Source organism: Pygoscelis adeliae, unplaced genomic scaffold (assembly GCF_000699105.1).
Source record: "Pygoscelis adeliae isolate BGI_AS28 unplaced genomic scaffold, ASM69910v1 Scaffold67, whole genome shotgun sequence".
In the NCBI taxonomy this organism is placed as follows: Eukaryota; Metazoa; Chordata; class Aves; order Sphenisciformes; family Spheniscidae; genus Pygoscelis; species Pygoscelis adeliae.
In genome coordinates this window covers 3,889,677-3,909,328 of record NW_008825271.1, presented here as the reverse complement: position 1 = coordinate 3,909,328, position 19,652 = coordinate 3,889,677, and the positions used below count along the sequence as shown (strand labels likewise).

General features: G+C 38.3%; 1 protein-coding gene across 1 annotated transcript in view; it reads left to right on the top strand.

Annotated features, from left to right (window-relative positions):
* The window catches only part of GATB (glutamyl-tRNA(Gln) amidotransferase, subunit B), a 163,829-nt gene that overhangs the window by 118,457 nt on the left and 25,720 nt on the right, over positions 1-19,652 (top strand). Inside the window, exons 2-5 of the mRNA XM_009329839.1 lie at positions 1,178-1,238; positions 1,847-1,997; positions 15,271-15,384; positions 18,499-18,724. Coding sequence (XP_009328114.1) covers positions 1,178-1,238; positions 1,847-1,997; positions 15,271-15,384; positions 18,499-18,724 — 552 coding nt within the window. The remainder of the gene's footprint in view (positions 1-1,177; positions 1,239-1,846; positions 1,998-15,270; positions 15,385-18,498; positions 18,725-19,652) is intronic.

Sequence of the window (19,652 nt, the reverse complement as noted above, 5' to 3'; positions counted from 1 at the left end):
AGATCGCGAGGCGGTAGCAGCAGGGCCCGCTTTAAATACCATCTTCTGAGTGCTGTAAGGCATCTACAGCTTGCTGATGGCTGGCAGCACCTTCTGAGCACGCATTTATCTCGCACACACCCCAAAACCCCCCAAACGGTATTTGTCTTCGCAGTACGGCTGTTGTCCCTTTGACACGTTTGGCTGTGGTAAGATTCCCACACAACGCAAGCAAATCGGAAACCGTTAGCTTTCACATGTTCAGAGTATAAACAGCAAGGGCTGTACCAATTTTGCACAGTATGTTTTGAAGGGTTGTTCTGGTCCAAAGGAAGCTTTCTCTTCCAGTGGAGAAACGTGAAACTGAAAGTTATGGCCTGTACAAGCTTTCCTGTTCTCTGGTGAGGTTCGGCTTTCTCTCTGCACAACTGATCACCTAAGTGAAGTTATGCAGACAGGGGCAGAAATATGCCGCTGATTCTTTAGAGACACAAACATAAACCTTGAAGAAACATGGCAAGAAACTCCAGGCTTCTCCTCGGTATTGTTAGTAGGAATCGAGGACTGACTGATGCACATATCTTTTTATCTGAGTGTAAGCCAACAACACACTGGTTAAGCAAAGCCTGATATAATTTTTAATGCCATGATGCAACGAGGATGCATTTCTAAAGAATGCAGGAAACAATGAAATAAATTGGCCTCCAAAATTAAAACTTTTTTTTCTAAACCTTGAGGAATTTTTGTGAATAGTTGAAAATACCAAAGAAAATGTTATGTTTCAGTAAAAGAAAATGTATTAGCTCCTTTAAACATCTGAACCTTAATCTTTTATGATAATATTATTCTTCCTAAAGCAGCAATATAAATGGCATCTGCTTCACTAGTTTGGTGTTTGTAGGGATGTCCTCAGATGTTGGACAGCAGACAGAGAACTGAAATCTTGGCAATGTTATTATGTTCACCTTTAGAAGGAACACTGTACTTGATATATTTGTTTGATGTTTTTCCATGGCTCTCTTATCTCGTATAGCTATCTGGGTACTTATACTGCTGAAGTATTCTGCCATAGAAATGTGATTTCATCACTGAAATATTATTTGTGCCACTTCATTTGTACAAGGCCAGATAATTACTTACAGAAACTGTCAAGCAATTCATACTGTAAAGGTGACCTTTTTCTCTTGTCCATATAAAGGTTATGGATGTGAGAATTGCAATTACTTTTTAGATGATATGGAGAAGCTTTATTCTGTGGAGTATGTTCAGAGAGCAGTAGCTCTCTAGTTGAAATGATGATTTCTCTATTACCAGATTACTAATGTTTATGCTAATGTGCTCCTAACATTGCTCTGGGGAGCCACCTTTCCCAGCATGCAAGTGACTAGCTGACAAAGAATATATAATTTATTATGCCACCTGTCTGCTGGAGATTTATCAAACTACCTGAGAAGTAATTGATATTTATGATGATTTTGTGATTTTCATGAGGTACCAAATTAGGGTTCATCCAGCATGCAAGTTTGCCTCATTAATTTCTCTAAGATTTCTCATGTAAGGAAAAATTAAGTTTCAGACCATTACATTTATTTTTTACGGCATTGTTTTCTGTATATAATGAAGACACTTTGCCATACAGACCCCTCCGTATATATTGTCAATTAGTCTCGGTTCTCCAGTATTGCAGCACAACTTTGCCATTACTCTCTAGATATATTTACAACCTCATTTACAATTTTTTTACAATTACACTTTAATTTTTGTTAAAAGAGTAAATTAAAAGTTCTTAATTCTTGTCTTTTTAGATGTTTACGGGGTTTAATGTCATCTGTATTTAAATTGCATTTCCCTTCTCTTTCCTTTTCAGTCTTGCTCCATGGGTACCAGTTGTGGGTCTGGAAATTCATGCACAGATCAGTTCCAACTCAAAGCTTTTCTCTGGTTCCCAAGTCCAGTTTGCAGCAGCTCCTAACTCTTTGGTATCTTTCTTTGATGCTTCTTTACCAGGAACTTTACCAGTAAGTTATGCTTCGACTTAATTTATATCAGAATTAATGTCAGACAACTTTGAGTATGTTTCTAATATTTTGTTCTTCCCGAGATTTGACTAGGGAACTACTTTTACATATTGATCTATTTTCCTGTTGTTTGATAACATGAGATGCCTAGTACTGTTTCTTTTCAGTTTAGTCACTCTCTAGTTATCACTACAGATAGATACTTGATATCCTCTGCAAAGGAAAAAAATAAGGAGTGTCTCTCTTCAACATACTGAATGAATCGCAGCATTTCTCTGAGGCCAGAGTGGGTGTATTTGGTTAGTATGCCACACAGGAAATTCTTTAAATATGAGAGATAATTAAAATCCTATCAGAAAAGAACATCTTAGATTTCCGAGTGGCCATTTGATGTTACTTCGCCGTATGTTTGTTTCTGTAGCTGTCATTTGCCATTTGGAATGACTTGCTATGGAGGTACTTTGCTTCCTAAGTAGAAAGTCTCTGATTTAGGAAAGTGTCAACTATTCCTATTTCCAGAGCAAAACAATTATTTAAAAAAAAAAATTAGTGAGACATCGTGGACTAATAAGTCGTAATAGCTAGCTAGCACTTAGCAATGGGATTTATTAGTGACAATGTAATAAATTTTTGAAGTCACAGCTTAGTTATAAGTTTGTGATGACTGTGACAGTACTGCTGTAGAATTCTCTGGGGATCTTAAGTTTAATATAAAAATAATAGTTAAAAAAGTATAACATAAGCTCTTACTATACAGTGAAAATAAATATTGAATAGACAGCATTGCCTCATGCAACAAGCATGCAGAGACTATAATGGGGTCAAATTATTTAATGCAAAACTGTTTCACTGAGTATATTTATTAGAGTGGAGGTCTGAATTCCAGTTGCAGATATATTTTTTAATCTATTGGAAGCTTTTCATCACCATAATACAGCCTTAAATAATATTCTGAAATTGAGAATTAACTTATGGCTCGATTTCTAGGGTCTCGATATATGCCATGTGATCCTTAAAAAGAGAAGTGAGTTAATGTATTCATTCTGTATTTGCAAAGGTGTTGAAACCTAAGGAAGTGAAGTTTCGATGCTGATAAAATTTGGACTTCACTCTGGTCTCAGTGGCAACTCAGGGCTGAGTTTCAGATCTAACTATATGGAAATTTTGAAAACATTTCAGAGAGAATGGGAATCTTATGCAATCGTTTGGTTTTAGAAGAATCTAGTTAGACTTAAACATGGAAAATGAGTTCCTTTCATTTGGGGCAGGGCTAAGTTAGGGAGTTAATAGTCACAAAATTTAAAATGGTTCAAGATTTTGGTTTTAGACCTTCTACTTAACGTTCTGTTAATGCATAGAAATCCTGGTAAATCGTCTAATGCTTATCTTCAGTCAAGTAGAAAAACTGTTCTTGAATGAACAAAACGAGTATTTATGAAGAGTTTCATTTTTATGTATGTTACTATTTATCTGGGGGGATTTTTTGGCTTTTTCCTCTGTTAAAGTGCTTTACAAATGAGGCTTGATATGACCTTTGTGAGAAAACGCCAGTACATGTGGGCTTTGGCAGAGAATATAACTGCACCTGAGAAGCAAAAAGCAGGATGGTTAGGTTAATTTAAAAGTAGTGATGCTATGTTAGCTTCTACCAGCTGCTTTTATCTATACAAAGAGAAGAAAGATTTTTCTCACTGTAGTACTGGTAAAAATAGAGTTGAAAGTGAATGTTACAAAATACATGTTCTTGCATGTTAGAATGTGATACAAAATCCAGTCAGTAGTAATAGCTTTATTTTCCTGTTGTACTTGCTGCACAGGAATTAATGTTAGAGACCAATGTTTGTTCTGGAATCAAACAGTTGGGCTTATTTTCTTGAAATAATTATATGTGTTTGTATATGGCAATGGTATCTGAAGTAGAATTGGATTTTGGTGGATTTTTAAAGACAGAAGGTAGTTTTTGAAAATTTCCAACTATATGTAAAAAACCCCACCAAAACATTGTAACAGATGTTAAGATTATTGCATAATAAGTCTCTTTAGAAGGTAAATATTTGGCCTTTCCTTTCGACTCTCTTTTGTTGAGAAATTAAAAAACTAGGAGCAAAGTTTTAATACAGTAGTTGTGCTGTCTGTAGCAGAGAATAACTGCTGCTATGAACGGAGAACTGTAGGGGCAGTTTTCAATGTCACAGGGATTTACATTTACAGTGGGACCATGAGATGGTTGTGATAGACAACCATGCTAGTATTTGCTGCTTCACAATGAGACCGGAAAGAATGGTGCTAAAGGGAGCTTTTCTGGTTGCTGTACATTTGTGGGTCACTAATGAATATGGGTGTGAGCCTTTGCTGTGCTCTGCGCAGGAGAGGGGAATCGAGAAGAATGTGTTTAACCATCCTCCATCTTTCCTCTTTATATTTTCTTCCTGTACTGTCATACAGCTTATTTTATGCTTCTGCTGCAAGTAGACCTTAGGAGGACCATCACAGTGTTAGTGTCGTGGCCATTTCACTGTGCTGCTCTCATAATGTGCCTCTGAGAGACAGCTACAGGCAGGAACAGCTATGCAGGTGCACTCCTGTTTAGCATAAGACAGAAAAAATGGTGTGGCAAAGCTTTGATTAAAAAAGTAGATTTAGAAGTAGTGAGACTGGACAGCGCATCCCATGCTACTCTGCACACTTTTTGTGCCGTTTGGTGATGGAGCCCCACACCACTAGACTGGAGAGCATCTTACTCAAATTACTGTAAGGATCTCCTTTCTTGGGGACTACATGACTACATACATTACATTTCATGTAATGAAATGTGCAAAGGCCTGTTTTTTTTACCTGGTGAATGGACTTGGCAATGATGTTAGCTTGGTGTCTTTAGAGGACCTGTTATAAAGAAAGTTTTACACTACACGTGGTGGCATATAGTGCGTCATACCTGCAGATTGATGTAAAATTCTTCTGAGGATCCGTAAAGGTGGTTGCACTCCCAGTCTGATTTATCCTCTTTGAAAATTCTGAGAATCTTTATAAAGGTTTATAAAGATAAGACTAGGCTCACAGAAAGAGAATCCATGATTATCTATTCTCATGATTGAGGTGGCTGACTAAAGGTTAATTATAGCTCAGCCACAGAAATAAGATGGTAGATCTAGTAGCTAAAGGCTGAAACCTTTTTGTCTGTGCTTACAGTCTTTGTTGCTAATCACACAAGAAGATGCACGTTTTATGTTTGTCTCCTGCATGACTAAAGTGAAAGCCTGATCCTGTTTCTTTGTTGGCAAGTGTACTAAGAAATAATCTAGGATTGACATAACCAAGGTTTAAATTAATAAGATTTGAATGAATGTTAGCCCTACAGTCTTAAGTGTTTTGAAATTTTTGGCACCTTCTCATGTATTTGAATTTCATTCTTTTCACAGTGTGAACAGCATCTGCTTTGTCTTTTTTTAAGATAGAGTTTTTGGAAACACTTGGTCATGACCAAGCTCTCTTTCTAATGAAGAAAAGATAAATATCTTCTGATGTCAAGAAATAGAGTAAGATCTGTGTTGAACATTGCTATAGAATATCATGTGAGATGTGTGATTTTTTCTGAATATACATTTTTTTCCTGATCCACTGGACATCCTTGAGGGCTTGACAACTCACTCATTGCTGCTGTCCTGTGCTGAGATTTTCATATCCTCTTGTTTTAAGCTCCTTTAGTTTTCCCTCTGTAAATAGCGTTAGGAGGAAGCTTTTGGGTCCTACTGTATCTTCTCTCACCTGTATAATGACAGTCAGGCAACTAAATACGCCTTTTCATGGAAGAAAGCAGGGATAGAACCACTATTAGCCCTTGTTCCTTTTGGTATTGCACCACTGGCAACTTAAACTCCACACTCTGACTTCTCCAAAGCTGAGGAATGTCACTGCAACACTGCGCAGTACCAGAGAGCACGTGTTTCATGCTATTGCCTTCCCCACCCTGCAGTGCTGCGCTGTTGAGATGGCTGCCCAAGGATGTGACAGGGTCAATACCCAGTTTGGGGATGTAGAGGGTGCTTTAGTTCCCCTCCCTATATTGACACTGCATCCATCCTTGGCAGTGGCAGATACCCAGTGCTTTTCCAGATGTCTTGGGTGATAGACATCAGACTTTATGATGAATTTTAGATGTTATTAATATACGGAATTTACCTGATGCATTTGCTTTCAAAGGCACTGAGAGGTTTGTGTGAGATTTTGGTGCATCTGTCTGTCAGCTCTACATATTGGAACAGAAACAGCATTTGAGACCAGAATTTATACTTTGCAGCTTGCAACTAGATTTTTTGATATCCTGTGCCTGTTAAATCTGGTAATTGCAACAGCTGCTTTACCAACTTGTGATTTCAGTTTTGTTTTGACATTGCTGCTGGCACGCATATGAATTTACTCCCTTCTTGTACTATTTTGCTTTGAAAAAATACTGCTTCTTAGCTTGATTTTTGATAACTACATTTTTAATTGCATGCACCTTTCTTGGGGAACTGGGCAATCTTCTGATTTTTGTATGCATGTTGATTTAGCTTCCATTATATACATTTTCTTCTTTTCTTTGAAACCATGTGATGCCTGGGTTGTTGTATCCATGAGCTCTCCTCTAAAAATAAATTGGTGGCAGTACCTGAAGGAAAAAGTGAGTTCATGCTTGTTTTAAACCATTTACTTATGTCTAGGTTCACTTTAACTGCTTGTTACTTCTTTCAGTAAAACTGTAATAATTGTACTTAGGGGAAAAAAGGAGATATTTTCTTAGAAATTGATGGTACCTTTCTGTTGCAGTCCTTTCTTCCCTGATAATATTTGGGTTTGCAACATCATTGTATCATCAGTGGTTAACAGTGTTTTGTTGCTCACACAGTCCCAGCTTGCTGGACTTGCAGTCCAGTAAGCCTTTAAAAAGAAAATCCCACATAATTTAGAAAAAAACTAGGGGAGTGAAATATGCTTTCAAACCCTTGCTCGCTGAGAATGCGTTTGCAGTTCACAGACCCTTAAATTTCTGAGTGCATGATGGATTAAAGCCTGCCTACATAATTTCAAGCTGTTAATCAGTTCAATGCTGTTGTACTGGTCAGGAGAGGTCTTTGAAAGATGAGGGAGGCCTGCTTCAGGCGACTTTCAGGGCTGGGTTATGGTGGGGGTTGTTCCTCATTCTATTTCTTTCTCTTTCATAGGATCATTGACAGCCCCAGGGTTACCTGTGGAAATAATCTCCTTCACTGGGGTCTGAGAAGTGTTCTACTTCCTCAGTTACTGCAGTTGCTTAGCTCAACTTTATTTCATACTTAACTGTAGATGCCATTTTTCTGGAGACACCTCTGCTTTTGTGCTTTGAAGTATTTGGTGACATTTGTTGCTCTTCTCTCAAGCTTTGAAGGAGTCCCCTGCAAGGTTTTCTCTTGCTTTTTGCTATGTCTTGTTCATTTGTGAAAAGTTCTGACACTCATTCTGGGTGTTTTAATCTTTTTGTCAAGGCTAACAATTCCTGTAGGGCTTTGTTTCCTTAGCACCTTAGTAATTGTGCTACCTGTTGAGCTCTCTTTCTTTTTGTTGTTCTTGTTGGCTTCCCTCTTCATCCTTAACAGGTCCCTCTGGCTGATGTAAACTTACCAGTTGGAATGCCACTGAGTTGATAAAACATCTTGCTATCACCTATTTCAGTAGATCCTTCAATGCATCAGTGATGTTATCTATGTATTTTCTCTTATCTCCTTTTGTGTTGGTTTTTTTATTGCTTTACCTTTTGCTTTATACAGGTATTTTTCTACTTCTTAGTGGGGAGCAGGGATTTGCAGTATCTTGTTTCCTTTCTTTCACACAGTTCTGTTACTGCAGTTACTGTGCCATCTTTGATACTTTTGGACAGCACAACCATTACATGACAACTAGACAGATCGGTGTCCCCTCTTTCTGGATTCAGTCTGAAATGGCTGCTGAAACACACATTAGCTTTTTGCAGTAGTTTTTCTCAGTGGGCTGGGAATTCCTTTAAAGTTCGAACTGTGAGTGGACTTTCTGGGACAAATTTTTACTACTTCTGTTACCCGTCACTTCATTTACTCTGGCATCCTTAAGTGTTTGATTTAATTTTCTCTCAGTATGTAGACAAACAGTCTGGTTCCAGGTGACTCCCTTTGAGGAAATCCAAGGTAGTATATTGTATATATGTGTATGAAAGCAGTGCTCTGTTAAGCAAAAGTTTCTGTAACAATCATGGTTCTACCAATTTCTTAGCATTTTAACTTTGCAAACTGACATCTTGCTTCTTTGTTCTTCTTAATTTTTTCTTTGAAGAGTTTTTTCATTGAAAGGTATTTAGGAAACATTGTCCAACATTAATGACAGATAGTTGTAGACTGGATCTTTGTTCTCTTCATAGTTAGCTGTCTTGTGTGTAATGTTGCGTAACTGTCAGGTGTATGTATTTTGTTTGAAAATTACCTTGGTGCAATTAGGCTGTAATTGGTTCCTGAGGTAATTAATTTCTTTCTTTGTGTTCTCTCTGATTATCAGCCACCTTACCACCTTAAATATATTATGACTGTGTATTTGATTTTGAGAGGATTCTGCAACTGGTGTTTATTAGTTACATGTGCAGATTTTGCCGCTGTTTTCTGTACAGAAATGCTAGTTTTGCAATTTCACTGCCAAGTTCAGCCAAATTTGCCTCAAAAAATTTTAGGTTTGTAGAGGTTTTTGTGAAAGTATTAGCAAGCACATGAAGAGGAAATGAGTGATTGAGTCTCTTCTCCCCACTGATCTCAGCTTTGTTTGCGCTGCTGCTATTCAGATATTTGTGACACTTTATACTCAATTTGGGATGTTTGATGAAATGGGGAGATGATGCGGGAATCATGAGAGAGTGTTGAGGTCACTGCTTAGGTAAAACAAACTAGGGCAATTATTTATAGGAAATTAGTCTTTGTTGCTTCTGCTGTTCCAGAACAACTTTGTTAAAAACAACAGAATTTTAGTTTGCTTTCTTAATAGCTTTTTGCAAAGGTTGTTGCATTATGTCGCCTATTGTTTTCCTGAATTAGTATATCCTTGTCTCTGTGTGTGATAGACCACTTCTGGTTTACTCTCAATTTGTATGTTGTGCTCTCTTAAGAGATCTAGGTCAGGCTGGAGGGAAAGATGGCTACCTCTTTGGGGAGCAAATAAGCATGTTTCAGGAGACAGCAAATGGAGGAAAAAGGGATGAGGGAGTCAGAGCAAAGGGCTGGGGGGTTTTAGTGTGTTTAGTGTGGGCTCTCAGACACACAAAGATTGCAAGAAGGAGCAGAGGACAGATAGCCAAGACAGAAATGATAGAAAATGGCAGTCAATGTGTATCAAAGGTCAGAATTTGTAACAACTCGGAAACCACAGAGCTGGCCCTCACCACGCCTACAAGTAAAGGACCATCTGCAGGGATAAACAGGGCAGGGGTTGGTTTATGAACTCTGTTCTGTCCTAAGTGCTCTGAATTTTCTCTATTTAACAAGTTAAACAATCTAGGTTATATTGAAGAAGGCAGATGTTATTGATATTTAAAAGCCTTTTTTAGCCTTTTTTTTGTGGAGCTCAGTGTAGGAAGAAAGGTCTGAGAAGGTCCACCTCAAAGCTCTGGTTGACTTTGACTTTGATCACATTCTGTAACTTAGGTTTTAGCCATTGCTCAGTCCCCTACCTCCAGAAGCAGTGAAGTGTTTTCACTGGATCTTCCTGTATTTAACTTGTTCTGGATCAGGTATCATTAGCAATGGTTTAAATTTCAACTGGCGTAAGAGAGGGAACATCCATATGACAGATCGAAAAAAGCCATATGGCAGGTGCAGAAGACTGTGCTGTTGACTGGGAAGGCATGGATGTTAGAGAGATACTGGACTTCTTGATGGGAGCACCATAGAAACACAGTGTTTGATTATGGATATCATGAACCATTGTACCGCCATTGCGTTGTTCTGTCTTGCCTTTGGGTGCTCCTGCTTGGAACTGGTTCTGCATGGTAGAAGTTTATTTGGTTTTAGCTGCTGGTGATGGGATCTGAGACATGAAGATCACTGGTTTGGGGCAATGCCAGTGGATTGGCTGCTTCCCTACCACCCCAGAAAACAGATTTATTCCATTGAGACCGCTGAGCACTTTGCCCACACGGTGGTCTGAATAGATTTTTCCTTCTGTGTTTTTTTTTAGCAGCCCCTGTCTCAAAGGGCTGAGAAACCCAGAAGTCGGTCAGTATTTAAATAGCTTTGTATCTGATTATACCTTTCCATTTTTCTTACTCCCAGGGGTCAGTATTTCTCCCTACTACTGCTGAAATTTCTGATGATCACTGACACTGGAAGATGCTTCCCCCAATTCTAAGCCTTGTGATATGAGCTCTCAGACTAGCTTTTCAGCTTCGAGAGAGTGTGCCCTCTTATTTGAGTACACATAAAGTAATGTGTTTGGGAGCTGGGTACTTCTTAAAATGTCAGAGTTGCCTGGCTTTAAGATATGACTTGAATGAGTGTGTGCTGCATCACCACAAGCCAACTTTGCCACCAGACAAGGTTAGGAATAATAGTATGTTTTATATAGCAGCATATGTCTTCGGTACCAGACTGCAGAAAGATAAAGTTACAAAATATATTAAAGTATATTTAATGCCCCCGCTACCACCCCCAGATCTTCCCTTGCTGCTTCAGCTTCTCAGTTGCCATTTTCTTCTCTTTTCTTAAGCTGGAATCTCTTTCTATTAAGCTAAGATCTTAATTTAAAATGTCGGGTGCTTCCTCCCCTACTCTCTTGCCCCTTTCCTTAGGGATAAGAACATAATGCTCATATTAGGGCAGGAAATATGCTGTGAAGTAGATGCTGGACTGAAACGCAGAAGACCCTAAACTGAAGCTGGCCTTCTTTTTAAATTTCACCTGCAGTTAGAGACCTGTTTTTGGAACATGTGGGCTCTTTGCAGACCAAACAAATGACAAGACTTAGGTTGGCTTGTTTTTTAAATTTTTACTGTATGCTTAGAGGGATGGGGTCTGATTGTAGACCTATTGAAATAGGTGGGTCATTTGGGAAATGGTTAGCTCTTCATTTATTGTAGTGTACATTCTGTACACGCATAGCTACAAGACAGTTACACCCTTCTGTGTGTGGGGGAGGATGCCAAGGAAGAAAGCTGCGTTGAAGTACTCATCTGCAGTGTGAGACTGAACAGTTGCAATTACATTTGGACTAAGTAGATATGAGAGTAGGTTTTTTTGAAGTTTAACTTATGATTGTACTTCCAAGAACCATATATTGGAGCAAGTTGGTACTTTTAATACAGCAAGAATAGTAAGACTGAATATATCCGATAGTGGAAGCAAATAAAAATCAGAGTGATAAGAAATGGGAGTATTAGGAAATATGATTAGGTATATCTGTTGAGGTTTCTAAAGATTACTATCTGGTCTACAGAGAGCTGGCTAAGTACATTGCACTACTTCCTTCTTCCAGCTGTTATTCTGAATGAAAAGGAGCTAAAATTAAATGTTTCTTAGATAAACAGTCCTGTAGTAATCTGATTAATGCTGATTTCTTCATGATTATAAGTAGGAATGAAGGTCTTAAGATAGCCAATTAATATGAAATCTACTTTATTAAAATGTGTGACCTAGAATAAAAAACTTTTAAAATTTCTGAGGAATTATTTTGATTTTATTGTGTTTAGTACAAGGACTATTTTGTTCCATAACTTAGGCTTCCTGGGTGCCACTGTTATGGCAAAGATTACTTTTTTTTTTTTTTTAAAGGTAGCAAAAATAAACTTCTTCCAGGAAAGAGATCTAGACGTTTCTTCTTCTTTTTCCCCACTTATCCTATATAATACTCATTAGCAAAACAAGAAGCTGCGTACCTACTCTCTTTAAAATGTAAAAATGATCATTTACTAAATACAGAAACATATATTTTCACCTAAAACGGAGCCAGCTTTCTTTAATATATTGATACAAAAAGTAAACCTGCTGTTAAAGAAAAAAACATTTTAAAATTGCTTTTGGTGGGAATGTATGCCGTTGAAGGTATTGTGTATGGATTTGTATAACTCTTGAATAGTCTTGTATTTAAAACCAAGGTCTTGACTAAACTGACCTTGCAAATAAAGATGATAAATTTTTAAAAGGAGTCTTTCCACTTGTGAATGAGACGTAAAGAATAGATGAGTAGAAAAAGAGAGAACTTGCTTGGATTGTTCTTTCATTCCTTTAGCGCTCAGTTACCATGGTGCTCTAGCAGGATAGCATAGCTACAAGGGAAACGGTGCTGGTGTTGTGATGCCATCGTTAAGGTTTTTCATGAGTTTCCAATACAAACAATTTACATTTCCTTTTTTGATAGCTCTCTAGGAATTTCTTTAAATCAATACCTAGGAGAGAGACTTCCATTTTAGAAGACCAGAAATATTTAAGAAGGCTTTATAGGCTCTTCTGTTTTGTCCATAGCTATTGCAGGAACTACATAGCTTTCTTTCAAGGCCAGCACTTTGCTAACATACCAGACTGGCAGCTTGTCAGTTCAAGCCAGCAATTTAAATTTTTGGTGCTAGTCAAAGCTGTCAACTTAATAACAGCTTACTGCATAAACAAGCTTGGGGGACCGATTCTAGGTCATTAGTATGGGAAGTGTCACATACTGAATTGATGTTTATCACTCCAGATTATTTGAAAAGCTAGGCTTGTTTGAAGGAAAAGTAGTAGTTTGCTTAAACAACTCTGCTTTATACGCACAGCCTTGATCACTGGAGTAGGTAGTAGTAGTCACTTCAGAAATGGAGCAATATTAAACAGATAAGTTTTGATTTTTGAGGAAGTACAGGGTCATCTGATTATTTTTTTTTAAGAGTCAAACAGGGCAGAGGAAGCAGATTGGCATGGTAGACATCTCAGTATGCCATAGTGGGAAAGATCTGCTTTGCAATGCCTTCTATCACCACGGATGTTGATAAAGAAGTAGCACAGCGAGTGGTACTAGTGAATGGTGCGTATACAATGATTTGGCTAGTATGACCCAGTACACTGGGGACACATACACATTACAGTCATCTAAATGCTTAGTAATACTACATAGAAAATAATCAATACTTCACATTTTTATGCCAGATTTTCCCCAGAGCCACCAAAATGGTTCATCAGCAGTAGTGCAAAAGCTTCTCACTGGTGTAAGTAGTATGTATGTGGGAATTACTTCCTTCACCTCAAAACAGTGTTATCCCTTAGGGCGATGAGTAAGATACACAAAAATTGAAGAGCAAGTGGTCAAAGGCAGTAGTTGTAGTGTAATCATTAATCGTTCTCTGATTACAATCAGTCACAACCCCTGCACTCTCAGGAAATGTGGCAAGACACCAGTTCGCTCCTTGGTGCAGTGGTCTTTTGAGTCTACCCAGTCCTTATGAAGCCTTAATAGTTTCTGGTGACCAGTTGTTAAAGGGCTGACTGGCATGGTCCTCCCTAATTTGTAAAGCTGAACAGGATCATGCCATAAGGCTTTAGTAGGAGAAAATTTTGCATGTGTATTTAGAAATATTATGATATTTTAAGCGTTGAACAGTTTGACTAGCACTGTTACAAGCTTCCTTAAACAGTAAAAAAAAAAAAAGTATCTGTACTGTCTGGAAGCATTTAATTGTTGAAAACAGAAGCATCTACTATATAATGAACTGCAGCTATGATACTAAAATAAATTAATATTTTGTAGTTACCAATTTTACTTTAAATTACAGTCAAGACTAATTGCGTTCATTTTGCTGCAGATCAGTATTTCAAAGGGAAATCGTTCTCCCTTTTTTCTAGTTTAAAATTTGCTTTATGTATCTTTTAAATTTTTTAATAAATAAAATATGCCCGAATAGATGTTGTGTTCTAGTTAGCCATATATAGCTACACTAAAGATCTGAAAGTTTCCTCGTTAAATGTCTTAAATATTTAATTTCTTGTCTGTATAAGCAATTTTTAAGTTTCTGTTACATGAAGAGTTTCTCATATTTTCTCTTATTATTTTGATTTTTGAAATATTAGACAAGTAAAGCAAAGAGATTCCTTTTTCAGCTGAAGACATGGGATGATGGGAAATGCACAGCTGCTTAATCTGTTTTCAGAAATCAGGCTGGAGAATATAAAAAGTAAATACTGTCAGAAACATTGAAGAAAACGTTATTTAAGCCTTTTATGTTCTGGTCAGTGCAGATGAAGTCATGTAGATTCTTTTACATAATGTGCCCCTTTAATGGTCTGGCTAGAAATTGACTTCTTGGCAGCTGTACAGTGCAGAATAAGATGGATAAACAACTGTTCCTGTTTCAAAATACTGTAAGTATGAGCATGTCAGAGTTGTACTAAGACAAATTCAGTCTTTCTTCTTTTCAGTTTTATCCATTTCATGCTAGTTAAACCAACTGTTAAATTAATGAGAGCACGTTTGAAAAAAACATAACTTTGAAACATTGCTTGTTAGTACTTTTTGGAGTGGAATTTTCTTTCTCCTCTGGATCCTGGACCTGCTGAGGAGATAGAAGGGTGTAGCACTGAGAGTGATGGGTCCATGGTGAGAAACTGCATTTAACTCCTTTATTTCTTCACGAAGGCCTTGCTGGGTCTTCAGATCACGTGGCATTCTGCAGGAACCTTAATCCCATGGGTTACCTCGGTTCTGGAAATGCATGTATACTTGTAGCCATGGGGTCAACTGATGTCTCTTTGGTTCTGTTTTAGCAAACCATGTAAGTGTGCTTAATTTCATCCTGGTTAAGCAAAGGATTGAAATCTATGTGTAGATACTCATGAATTCACTGTGGTTCTGTGGTTACAGGTGTTCTGAAGTGTTTTACTTAAATGGCACTGCAGTCCCTAATGCAAATCCCCTGTGTTTCCAGTTCCCTGTATGAGTTGACAGCTGGTTACAAGTCAATTATCATTTGCTATGATTTGTCTTTTGAATCTTCGAGGGTGAACGAGTACTGGGATGTTTGCAAAAGTAGCAAGCCAGAACAGTGCGCACCTCCTTATGTGGCATGACAAAACGTCTGAATGGCTTGTTTTTTCATCTTAAAGCTTTGCAGATTTGTAGCTACCACGACTTTTGATGATGAATAAGAACTACCCACACAAGGAAAGAGCATATAATGGTGACTGAAGGCAAGCAAAACTGAATATATGCTCCATATAAGGCAATGTGTGGGAGGCATTTGTTACATACTGAGTATGTGAGCAAAACCATGTGTCATGTTCCTTAGGTTCTCAACAGGAGATGTGTAGAAGCAGCAGTGATGACAGGCCTGGCGCTCAACTGCAGCATAAACAAGAGGTCCTTGTTTGACAGAAAACACTATTTCTATGCAGATCTGCCTGTAAGTATGCAGTATAGCTGGTCCCTTTACAGCTGTAGGAAAGGACAAGTCTGCAGTACGGATGGCAATAGGGGATGAGTGAAGAGATGCTTTTTCTGTTTTCAGTCAGTGTTCTGCTCACCCCAACAGGATGCTGCGCTGTGCCCTGATGAATAGGCAGCTGTACCCTGGTGCTCACTGATTGAATATGATTGCTCTGATTGCTGACTCCTTGCTTAGCTGCACGATTCCAGTAGCTTAATGTAATTGAATTGGGAGCTGGAGCTGCTTTGCCCCTGAAGTTCTCCATTCCTGGTGTTTAGCACTAATTGTCTGTTAGGGTAAAAGCAGTCTGATAATAGTCCTTCATTTAAAGTGAATGTATAACAAACACAGGTTCCAGTGGTACAAACATAATAGTGTCTTTTCTGTGTGTGCTTAGGGACCTAAAAATATTTAATTTCCCTTTAAAACTTTCTCAGTCAGTAGTTCCAATAAATAAATAAAAAAAAACAAAACTGAAAAACGGAGTCTTTGCAGTATGGTTTGTTGGTAGCTTTCGTATTTGGTAGAAGGTGTCACTGGAAATCAAATGCATTTTGCCGCATTTGGTATGGGTGTGGAAATACTGACATCATTTAAGAACCTGACTTCCGTCATTGCAACAGGATGCAGCAGTGTTTGAGCCTTTTTTTCTATTTTAATGAAATTAAACCTTTCTAATTTAAAACTTTTTTTTTCTTTTTTTTGCTGTCAGCTTGTTTGTTCTGAATATTCAGTTTCATGGTAACCTGTCAAAGGGAGGACACTAGTTTTACGTCATCTGATTTTGGGGTGAAGATCTGATGACTGCCTTAAAAGAAAAAAATCTGTTTCTGTTTTATCTGAGAAAGGTCAGGCATGTTAGTTTATTCTCTCTTTAGGTGAGGTGTCCCAGACAGCCAGAGAAGCAGAGTGGGAGGTTTCTCAGGTCCCAAATTAATGTGTAGAGGTGCTGTATTATTAACCAAACTACCTTCTCTCCCACTCTTTTCTTCAGGCATTGGAAATATTTTGAAGTTACACAAAACATATTCAAATACAATTGCTTCCCACCTTAGAAAGAGAATTATGTTATAGCTGTCCACTGGAGACCTGCATCTCAGAAGAGATGTCTGTTCTGTTTTCTTCTAGGTTGGGAACTTGTGGCTCTTCTGTGAAGTTGATGTAATTGCTGATTTGGTTTCTGGGGATAGCTTTGCTAATATTTGTGAGCCATTAAGAGGCCCTTTTGTTGGGGGCTCTGTAGTGAGCTACTGGGAATGTGAAACACAAACTTAGCAGTTTGAATTGCCAATACTTTTAACTTGTAAAACTATCTTAAAGCCCATTTCCAGACCTGAAGGAGAAAAAAGTGAAATAGCAGGAAATAAACATGACTTTCAGAATTCGTTCACACGTCATAAAGAAACACCAAAAACATCATAGACTTGTTTGCAAGCCACCTTTGGTGCTTCTGCTGTTAAACTGAAAACAATCTCTCATATTCTTGTGATATCTGCTGCTATCAGTCTACTGCACAGAAGCTATATGGAATAATGTCATAGGAAAGAAACCGCATCCATGTGTTTAGAGGAGAAGAGTGAGGTGGAAGAAGGTGTGTACAGCACCAAGTGGGCTGCTATTGTCTTCAGACATGAGTTACAGGATCTTCTGGTCAGATAAGCATGGAAATTTGGTCAAGGAGATGCTGACACATTTTATTAGCTTGAAACATGTAATTCTGGCTTTCTACTGGCTGACTTCTGCAGTTTCAGCACTGACAATAAACTGCCTGACCTGCATTTCATAGTGAAACAGTCTAGTCAGGAACCCTGTAATAAGATGCAGAGTTTAGGCTAATGAGCTGTATAGAACAGATAAAATAAATCCAGCTCTTAAGGTCGTTTGACAATGGGATTATTGTTACTCCTGAAAATGGGGCTTTGGATGGGAAATGGGATTCTTGTTATTTATTGTCACTCACTATTTCAGGCTTTAGAAAAATCCTTTTAATGAGAAGTTTTAGGAGATGGGAAGAGCTGTGTGATTAGCATAGGCTGCACAGAGTCAGTTATTTTATTTTTCTTATACTGATTATGGCTAGAAGGTCATGCACTTCATTGCATATAGAAATTGAGCTGTTCACAGGGCCAGACCATTATTCTCCATTCCAATGCACCATCACCATCTCTACATTTTAGAGTAAGCTCGTCCTCCCTGCAAAATATACAAATGCTCCTCCCAATTCATTAACATCTGGCAGGCTTTTTTTTAATTCTCACCACTGGGGGCATAAGCAGGCTAGGAAGGAGGAAGAGATGGGGACCCTACCTCAACAGAGTAATTGATATTACTTCTATATTTTTACATCGTTGCAGTCAGTCCAGTACCTTGTCACTGGCAGCCCCTTCTGTGGCTAGCAGTTTCCCCTTTGAGTAGAGTCCCAGGCATGAGGTGGCATTTATCAGCTGTGTGCCTTATGTGGGGTTGCAGCGTCTATCTTTTAAATTGCTATATTAATGAAATTGAGCTTTCTCATTTTCTTGATTTCCACCGCCCCCCGCCCCTTCCTTCTCCCTCTCCTCCCCTCTAACGAGTAAAGTTCTGAACAGGCAGAGAGGGATATTCAGCCTGATGGAAGGATGAGTGATAGTCCCAGTTTGGGGATGGAAGTACGGTTAACTGGCTTCAGACAAGATTTAACATGATCAAGGAACCACAGGGGTGGACTAGCCCATTTCCTGCCCCAAGGCAATATCAGTGAAATTTATGTCATCCTTGGCGAGTGGTTGTGCAGTTGATTATTGATTATTTCTGCATTAGTATAGTATCTAACACTTGCCTGTATTGAGGAGCTCTCTTATTTTTTCCAGACCTCCAGCTTCTCACAGTTATGTCAAATTCTAGACCCTTCTTCTAGCTTGCTTCCTTTCCAGCTAAGCAAAATAACTTCTGAATTTACATGTGCTTGTGTTCTGTCCTCTTATATAGGTCACTATGGGAGATGCTGCATTTTCAGTTTTGTTCTTAGTCTATAATATTTGCACTTGGCCATGCTGCTGCTTTCTGAAAAGTGAATGTTTTATTTAAGTATAAAGCTAATTTTGTTGACAGGCTGGCTATCAAATCACTCAGCAAAGAGTTCCTATTGCGGTGAATGGAAGTCTGTCATACAGTCTCTGCATAGACAACAAAATGAGCCAGATGGTGACCAAAACTGTGAGGATTAAACAAATTCAGTTGGAGCAAGACAGTGGAAAGAGTCTCCATGATGACACAAGGAACCAGACTCTCGTTGACTTGAATAGGGCTGGTAGGCTTGGATTATTTTCCTGTTTTTCTCCTCCTTTCTGTGTAAGTTGAGTCTTTAAAGGTAAATGGGTGACAGGGAACACGTGAAAAATAAAAACAACCTGATGCCTCTCTCCTTGAAAATAAAAATTCATCAAAATGACCGTTACACTTGAAGAAAGGGAATACTTGAATATTTAATGGCCAGTGGACCTTTCCCATTGCTGTTGATTGATGGCAATTAGCAATAGCACGTTAGAAATCTGTTGGCTCCAGTTTGCTCAAAACTGTATGTGTCAGTTACATACAGCCACTCAGCTCTTTAAGCTCTTGCCACTGTATGTGGTGGTGTTAAAAAAAAAAAAAATAAAGTAAAATCACAGACCTAGTGAATCAAGTTTGTGTAGAATGAACAGCTGTTGGAATTTGTCAGTGCATGAGTCAGACATTTCTTTTAATTATTAGCTTTGAAAAAAATGTAGATTTTCTCTTTAAACTTTGAAATTGTAAACGGAATGAACCAAATTAACACACAACATGGGCAGCAACCTGAATGGCCTAGCCTAACTGGGACACGGTGCTCCGGTGTCCGTTGAAGTTAAGGGCTGTGGCTGCTCATATTCTTTGAAAGCTGGATCCTGAAGCTAAAAACCAGACTACATCTGTTTACAGTTCTGTCTGTTCCAAAATTAGTTTAAGATAAATAAATTTGAATCTGGAATCGGATTGGCTTTAAATGGGAGTTCTAGAGAAGGGCAGAAGAGGAATGTGTCCTGATCTGCATGTCATCAAAGGGTGGAGGATTGTCTGCAGTTTGTCTGTTCCTTTAAAAAAATAGGAGGAAAAGTTTTTATGGCAATCTGCAGCCAGGCCCATTGTGACAGTTACTAAATAATACATGGGGGTTTACTTTTTTCAAAAAAAGCCCAAGTGCTTTCATGTGTTTAGCCAGTTGCACTCTAATATGCCGAGATCAA